Source organism: Perca fluviatilis, chromosome 7, assembly GCF_010015445.1.
Source record: "Perca fluviatilis chromosome 7, GENO_Pfluv_1.0, whole genome shotgun sequence".
NCBI classification, from domain to species: Eukaryota; Metazoa; Chordata; class Actinopteri; order Perciformes; family Percidae; genus Perca; species Perca fluviatilis.
Genome location: NC_053118.1, coordinates 28,019,759 through 28,029,142, shown reverse-complemented (window position 1 = coordinate 28,029,142; position 9,384 = coordinate 28,019,759). Strand labels below are relative to the sequence as shown.

General features: G+C 41.3%; 1 protein-coding gene across 1 annotated transcript in view; it reads right to left on the bottom strand.

The window, feature by feature from the left end:
* Positions 1-1,616: 1,616 nt before the first annotated feature.
* Positions 1,617-9,384, bottom strand: part of LOC120561771 (protein argonaute-3) — a 43,474-nt gene continuing 35,706 nt past the window's right edge. The window contains 1 exon segment of the mRNA XM_039804993.1: positions 1,617-9,344. Within this exon segment, the coding sequence (XP_039660927.1) occupies positions 9,236-9,344 (109 nt within the window). The 3' untranslated portion in view covers positions 1,617-9,235.

Below are 9,384 nucleotides of genomic sequence, written 5' to 3'. Positions count from 1 at the left end.
TTATCTTTGTGATAATATTGCAGGACTATTTTTAAGCCTATGACTTGCCTATGATGACATTTTGTTAATAAAACCTGTGCACATACAAAACTGATTTAAAGGATTTTCAATTATTTAAACATCACTATTATTCTACAATCCTTTCAAGGCAACTTTGCAACATTTAAACACGCCCCACACAGGTGTTTTCACTTATTGTGGCTGACTGAACCTCTGCTCCGCTATTCTCATAAACGGACATTTCAACCTCTCCGTTTTCAAAAATAACCGTGCAAAATAACATCGTCAGAAAAGTGTGCCTGAGGATGTGTTCCTCCACTTTCACTTTTTGCATGCTGTGTGTGTTTAGGTGTTGGCAGTTTGTAGTGAAACCTCTCTAAAACAAAGACATCTACTATGTTTTTGTTTTTTGAAACAGTATTTCTATTGACATTTTTTTCTGCTCAGTTATTCAAGGTTTAATAAAGTGCCAAAAAAGATAAGTGGTGTTCTTTAAAGCGTTTCATATTTTGATCATATTACTCCATCGTTGAAGAGATAAAGATATCAGGTAGACCTGACATGTCTGAAAACATATAGGAGAGAAATGCCAGCTCAGCCTATTACTCATCACTAACAGAAGAAAATAAGAACAACCCAAGGTTTCTTTCTTTTCAGCACTGTAGCCAGGCTGACAGAGAGTCACAGCTCTACTGAGCCATATATTCCTGTAGCTCTGAGTAGTGGTGACTTCATGACCTTCTTTAATGATAAAATTAGAACGACAAGACCTGACATATACTTAGACTGCTTTTATCCTATAGACCTTCAACAATAAATGTTAAAGGTCTCTTCAGCTAAGCCATCTACCTGTCTCTTAGACCAAATCCCAACTAGGCTACTCAAAGAAGCATTACCCGTGGTTAACACTTCATTACTAGATATGATCAATATGTTAATTATTAACAGGTTATGTACCACAGTCATTTAAAGTAGCTGTGATAAAACCTCTTCTGAAAAAAAAACACCCTCGAACCTGAGGTCTTAGCCAACTATAGACCTATATCTAACCTTCCCTTTCTCTCCAAGATCCTTGAGAAGGTAGTTGCCAATCAGTTATGTGATTTTCTACATAGCAATAGCTTATTTGAGGATTTTCAGTCAGATTTAGGATGCATCATAGCACAGAGACGGCACTGGTGAAAATTACTAACGACCTTCTAACTGCTGCAGACAAAGGACTTGTCTCCTTACTTGTCTTACTAGATATTAGTGCTGCATTCAACATTATTGACCATACCATCCTGTTACTGTTTACAAGTCTAAATTTAGTTGGCAATGAATTGCACTAAGCTCGTTTAAGTCCTATTTATCTGATCAATCTCAATTTCTTAATGTTAACGAAGAATCCTCCAGGCAAGCTAAAGTTAGCCATGGCGTTCCACAAGGCTCAGTGCTTGGACCAATTCAAATAATATCTTTGTTTTGTAGATATAATTGTGACAGGCCTATATGTGTATTTCTAAATATTTACTTTTATTTATTTTTTATAACCTGAAACATTTCCCTCTATTTCCCGTCATGCATAAAAAAACAACCATTCATATTTCTCACACTATCTCACCAAGACAACAAAGGTAAAGCAAAGCATTTTATTGCAAGTATTAGTCAAAGATACACTTCAAACTGAAGCAAAGCAACACTAAAAAGGCCAACAACCTATAAGAGAGAGTTACAAAAGAAAGAGACATTTAAAACTGAGAGGAATAGAGCTGTTGGTACAACAGAGCCTTTGCAACATACAGAGAGACTGAGACATGGATCATCTGGTGGTAAAGGTTCACTGTTCAACGTATACATCCGTTTGCTGGTGCATCACTCAGGAGGTATCAGAGTCCAAGATCTTTAGTTTGAAATAAGACCGACACAAGAGTGATGCTACATTGAAAAAAAACAAAACAATCTGAACAATCAGCGTGCACATAAAATGTTTTAAATCATTGGACACTTTCAAATATCTTGCTTCAAAACCATTATGTGTATACAAGGGGAAAGCGGCACCAGGAGCCTAATCTCTTGTGCAATATTTGGTTCAAAGTCATTATTGGAATGCTAATGGGCCAAAAACAGGTTGATCAGGTCTGATAGCCATGAGAGTAAACATTACAGTAAACATGTATTATGGTTGGTTTAAAGGATAAAGGACCAATTTCCTTTCGGACAGAATTGACAACACTCAAAAGCTCCATGTCTCTGATCCTTCAATGGGGTGAGGGGACATCCAAAAAAAAAAAAAAAAGAACAGCAATTCATCAAAACGCAGTTCATCCTTGGTTCATTATACAGGCACAGGTTTCTGTAATCCAGCACTCCTGGTTCACGTCAGGCCCGGGTCAAACTGTATCTGAAATATTGTTCTTTGGATTTGCCATCAATGACAATAAAATGATAACCAATACGCTTACACAAACACAGAGAAGTGTAAATAAAATTCAAATTAGCAAAATGTTTCCATGTCATTCAGAATGTTTATGGTGATATCGGAATTTTCCTGAGGCAGTACGCACTGCTCATCTGGTTGAAATAAATGCCAAGAATTGTTTCCAAATGCTGTTTGACCCGGACCTTGTTTCTGTTCTGACATCATTACAAATGGGACGGAGCAATCTGTCAAAGCTTACACTTGTTCGTACATTAGAGCTCAGTAAGTTCTGTAGCAGTGTTAGTGGTTTACATGAGAAATGAGAAGAGATGAGAATGCCAGTTGGGGATTGAGGGCATATCAAGTACGTTATAGGCTTGTATTCTTGGTAGGCCACCCAACACAGGCATCACAAAGTCACATACTGTAGGAAACTGACGATAATGTAAGAACGCACTTAAGGCTGAGGCATGTCTTTTCTTGTGGAATGAGACCTGTTCCTGCTGTAAATTGTAAAAAGAAAAAAAGAGGAAAGAGGAAAGAAGTAGCGCTAAAATTTTCACCATGATCCAAAGAATTCTGCCTTTTCAACAAACAGTATTTCCTTCCTTCCCCCGCTGCTTTTTTTATTTTTTTTATTTGACGCTCTCCCGCCTGCCCTTTTTACTGGCTCGGGGAATTTACATGGCTAACGTACCAATTAGCAGCGTGGGATGAAAAAAAGAGTCAGCTATTCGAACACTCAGGTCAGTGGGGTTTCAGAAATGGTTCCCTTCGTCAAGAGATGAACTGCAACATGTGGGGGTTGGCATATGGCCTTCTCAGGTGTTAAAAGAGGTTAAAGAATATTAAGGAACGGAGGAGGGAGAGTTGACCTGTAACTATCACCAGGTCAAACCCACTGCCTCCCTTTCCTCCACCTCGCAGCCCCCTCCATATTGTTGTGCTTGCGTGTCTCGGAGAATAAGGCGTCAACATGGAGGGGGAGGGGCTAAAGGCCTCATCCTCCTGGCTCCGCCCCCACCATGCTGCAATATGATGCGGAGACTCCAGCCGCTTGAATGCGCTCTAAATAAATACACCATAAAATATTCCGCACATATATATTTCATATATAAATTTAAAGAACGACACATTTAAATAGGACAACAAAATAAAAGTCGGCTCAAGAACAGTTTCTCAAAATCGGATAAGTGTTAAGACAAAACAGAGAATATATATATTTTTGTTTTTACAGTTATACTTATTTTGACTCTAAAATAGTTACCGTATAAGAATATCGCAATCAGGCATTACTCAAGCATTATATGTCATAATAAAAGCAATTTGCAGTTTTCTTTCATGTAGTATAACATATGCAGCATACCAAGGTAAGTGAGGTGCAGTGTTTTTTGAGATCTCTTGTAATAGAAAGATGTCACCCCCTGGACTGAAAAGGTACCCACAGAACTACAGACACACCCTTGGTTTTTAGTCGACACCCTAACGGCTCAAGACAGGGATACTGCTGGGCACACATTCCCTCCATCAGGGACAAAACACATGGCAGGGCATTGCACTTAGATGAAAGAATGCCATGGGCTGCTACTAGGGCTGGGCATCTTGAGAAAAGTTTCAATACTGACACTGGTTCTGTTTATTTCATCTTTAAACCTGCTGTAAAATGACACTTGGATAAAAGCATACTTCACTATGCAACAGACTGAATGAGTTTGTCATTTATGCTTTTTCAAGAAGTTTTCTATCCCACTGATGCTTTTCTTAGTAAAAATGCCCTTGAAGAAGAAAACCTTGCCTCTCAGTGCAAGAATCCGCTGTTGTAAAAACCTCCCAACTGCTTTCTTATTAAGCTTGAGATGCTTCAAAAATGTTGATGCCAAAATCTGGGAGGTACCGATATCGCGTTTTGACACCCAGCCCTAGCTGTAACAAAGTGTCGAGTGGGAACTCCAGAGGGAAAAGCACCACCCGAGAGCAGGCTGACTCAACCGAGCCACCAACAAAGTCACGAGAGCATGAGGCACACTTTTAATGACCGACTGCTTGGTTTGGTAACACACATCCCTTCGACTCGTTTACACTGAGGTTTGGATCCTCTCCTCCTCCTCTTGGGGAGGAAGAAAGGGGACTGGAGGGACAGAGATCGAAACCTCTTGGCTATGTGTCTGAGTGAGAGTTGCGGTCTCTAAAGTGCTGTGCTGTGTGTGTGTGTGTGTCATTTGTGGGCTGGGCTGTGTCACACCACGCTATTGTCAGCTATGACCCCAAACCGCCCCAACACCCACCCTCCCAAACGCACATTCCACTGTACCAACGACACCATTGGTCCAAGACACTAAATGCACTAGGAAGCAAAAGCTCAACCACAACCATATACTTGGCATATATTCTATTTCTATGTAGGCTTAATGTCTAAATACATGAAACACGAGTTTGCATTGCCCTCCCTAAAAAACAAATGTGTACAGTGAGTGTGCGTGTGTGTGTGTGTGTGTGTGTGTGTGTGTGTGTAAATGCAGCAGTTCCTGCACTGCAATGTGTTCTTGAAAAGGAGATTCTATTTCTTTGATTTGACATTTTATCTTTCAATTTACAGCACCATCATGAGGAAAGGCACTTTCTGTGGACTTTTTCTCACTCCATTGCTACCTTCCACCGCAAATAGAGAGCAACTAAAATCAGGGATATTGATCGATTCCTCAAAAAGGGAGACATTGACCTTTTGGAGTTAATTTAGCGATTCTTCTTCATCAGACAGTTGTCACTTTGTGGGCATGATGTTTGTTCTTCAGCTTCAATAGAAAGACTTGTCTGTATTGTTAGCAAATAGCAGTTCTAATTGTAAGCTAAGTGAAAGTGTACCCTTTCATTTCAATCGAGTCTAAAAAGTCATTTTAATAGAACTGGAAGGACCAACAAGGTCTATTCCCCTGCTGTGTAACACGAATGTCTGTTGAGGACAAATTGACCAAATAAATAATGTCTTGGTATCCCTATTCACTTCCACAGGCCCAAAATGGTCTTGGCTCATGTTAGGTCACTTCTCTACTGGCTGATATTTGCAAAGCAGAGCTGATGACATTTCAGTTGTAAGCGAGGCAAACACATCTGCTATGTAAACATGTGTTCAACTGCCCTCAGGTGTGTAGTTTATACACAAAGTAAAAAAAAAAAAATCCATTAACGACAGCAGAGATAGGGAGTTAAAAATGGATTCTTAATTCTCGAAAGTCAACCTCCAGACTTGTTCAACTTCCAACATAACCCGCCTCAAAAAGTTATCGTTGGTCACCTTTGATTCCATCTTAATCACACGTACTTGAATGAATAACAGAACCCACTATGTCTTACTGACCAGACCCCCCCCCCCCACAATTGTCCTTCAACCCTAATCTCTCGCACGCCTCCAAGGGGGATCAGATGGGATTGTACAGCTGTGGAATGTAGTCCCCTGGCACAGGGGAGTAAATGTTCGGGAGCAAAGGGGGAAAGAGAGCAACAAGATTACAGGCTTTGTCACACCACAGATTTACCGGGAGGGTAAGTCTTTATATTTTTGAGCACATGAAGCGCTTCGGGTAAAGAGAGGAGTCTGAGGAAAGCAGCAGAGGTTGCAATCCGACGTAAATCCCCCAAGGCTTTAACAGAAAGGAATGAACTGAGAATGAGAAGAACTACCCATTGTTACGACATTCTTTGATCACACGTGTCCTTGAAATGGATCAACAACACTTTCAAAAACCACTTGCCCATTCCTTTTCACTCTCCCTCCTGATAAGGGGCGGGCATCAGCACCAGTTGGAGAAAAAAAACCCGAGAACATTCGAGAGCAGACACTGCTCAATATATATCAATCGACTTTTCTTCTACTCCACCGTTTGTCGTCACACTACGGATGCAACGTCTTAATACAAAGCCTTTTCCGGAGTACAGTATGTCATATTTTCTCTCTTGAGATTCTTTCCTCTACGACAAACCTCTGGCTGTACGAGCATCTACACACACACAAAAAAGGAGAGAAATAAGCATTCCACATCTTGCAGCTTTTTTCACCCCGCCAAACATCAAAGCAAGAGGCGGTTTAAGTCCACATCCCTATCAATAACAGTATGACAGTCCAAACACACGTCACTAGTTTCAACAACCCCACCACTGTTCACACATAAACTATGTATACGTCATACAGTGACACGGGAACTAGTCGACAGTCTATTGCAATAATAAAACTTTGTTATTCTACATTTTTAACCATTACTTATCATGATACATTTATTACTAAGGTTAATAATTAGACTACTTTTTTTCATTTTTTTCTGTTAGCAAAAATAAGTGGTGTGCATTACATCATTTCAAATGTACAAATATACTTTCGATCTAGCTTTTAAAAAGGCTTTCGGACACTAGTGAAATCATGAAGGCTCAAACCCTTCCGCACTGGAAGGCAGCAAACGCAAATGCAACAGCGGATGCAGGACCCTGCATTATACCTCGCTGTCCCGAGGGAACGCCCGCCGTTGTACCGTTTGACAGGTTCTCAATGCTGATCACATCTACCGAGTAAAATCCAAAATCTCCCTCAAACCATAGCAGTAGGACCTTCTCCTGTCCTTAAGCGAGTGAGATTTACTGGATTTATTTTTCTACTTCCCTACCCGCCAACTCATCCAGAGTCTCATACAGAGGTTCAGCTTCAGATTCTAATTCAGACAGAGTAGCACCACGCCTGTGTTCGGTCCCGAAACACAGCTTCTTTTAGTGCAGATAACTTTTAACCCCCCCCCCACCCCAGACTAGCTTCAGCGGCACAAAGGAGCTAAATTGTGACTACAATCCAGGTGCACATGTCATATTATTAGTCAGCTGTCTAACTTAACTCCTTGGCATTGGTCTGAAGCCAGTCACAACTTTTGGGCCGGGTTACACGGACAGGAAATAAACCTATAGTCCTGGACTCAGGATTTCTATTGAAAGAAACAGTTCATTTATGACGCGGCCGACTCCTTGCCCATGAACCCGGCCTTTTGGGTACAAACACACTGTAGCAGCTGGATCCATGTCTGGTGAAGATTAAGCAAAAACACGACTCGGCCTGCTTTGCTTGAACACTGCTCCGAAGCAAAGCCAACAGCTAACACTGCTGTATAGGCAACAATACATATATTGAATTTAGGCTGATTTGAATGAGAATGTGTAGAAAAGTCAGGAGAATAAGAGGCATCGGGTGAAACTTTCTTGCTTTAAACCATCTTATGCTGTCCATTTGTTGGAATCGGTTTTAATTTAACCCACTGAAATAGGATCCCTATAACAAGTTATACACCAGGCACTTGAATAATACCTCTTTATGGCCTTTAAACTCCACTTTGCTGCCGTGAGGTGAAAACCTTTGTTACTCTTAGGAATGAAGAAAATCAGCCTCATTAGCAAACTGATGATCAGGAATTATGAAATCATGCCCAATGATGATAGAGTGGCCTCACACCACAGAGGAGCATAAGATCCTTCAATTCAAGTAAAAACATGAAAATCACCAAAACTGCAGTTGCACCATTTTTGCCCAACGCCCTAGGGCAAACTAATAAAACATGCTGCTCAATCGTCTCACAGAGGAACAAACATGAAAGTGTCTAACGAGTGGCAAACCGTTCTCCTTTCGAGGACACTCACTTTCAAATCATTTTACGTCCCCTTAAGTCCCCTTCCCTTCGTTCGACTGATTATTGCACTAGAGGAAACCATTGACGTGATCTCTATTTACCCACAATCTCAAACTCATGAGAGGGAAATGTGAGATAAAGCACTGAGGGAAACGAATGCATGACAACTACTATGATTAAAAACATAAGCGTACACGGTTTTAAATGATTTTTTCAAAAAAGAAGTCAGAATCATAAAATGTTTCACATAATGTAGAAGAAAAATAACAACCAGAATCAAATAACAGTGTTATACTTTAAATAAAAATCATAGATGGCTGCAATTGATATATCAGCCAATATAAACTGCCTGTTTAAATGTGACAGCTGGCTGCTAAAGAGAAATCAAAACTGATCTGAAACCTTATAAGACAACAACTCGTTGTTGTGACTTTAAAGGGGCATTTATACCTCGTCGCCAACAGGTGGCAGTGTGCTCCAAAGAACATGTTGCTCCATACAAAGAAACCGGTGATTTCACACACTAGGGAAAAGTGACAGAGAAGAGGAAACAAGAGGAAAAATAAAAGTGGCAACTGGTCCAACGAAACAACTATATTCCAAAAGAAATCAAACACCAACTCCAGAGTCTGACCCTTCCTTCTTCTCTGCTCCCTCATTGGAAACACCGGGGAGAGTCAACACAATGTAAAAGTGCTGCTCAAACTGACTTGAGGTACTGTAGCTGGCAAAGGAGCAGATTAGTAGACTATACAGAAAGACTGTGCCAAAGGGGAGCAAAAGTAAAAACAAACAAGAAAAACACCCACTAGGCCACAAGTAAAGGAGACACAGGGAAGAACAGATAGGGGGGGGGCAATGGAAAGGGGGCCTAATAAGGGTGAAAATTAACTAGTTGGCTGGTTTAATATTGCATAATAGTGCTGAGTTTCTCTCGTTTGTTTTTAAAGCAGCGTTTGCATCCTCTGTCCAGTGTAGGGGTGCCTCCTCCCCTCCCTCCTCCCTGCTTTCCTCTGCACAGTGTCAGGTCCGGATTGACTAGGCATGTAGGGGGGCGGGGGGGGGCGGGACTTGCGCATATGAGGACTCCTTGACTGGCAAGCCAGGTGTGCATGGTTGTGTCTGTGTGTGTGTGTGTGTGTAAAGGGTGGCAATGGTCGGGGAGGGTTGGTTTAGCTTAGGCGAAGTACATGGTCCTCAGGGTGTCGTGGTGAATCTGAACAGCTTTGGCCAGCGCCTGGGGGTCCCGACCGTTACTCTGACCAGACACGTGGCTGCCCTCAGCGCTGCACAGTGGAGAGGAGAGGACCAGTTATGATGGATGAC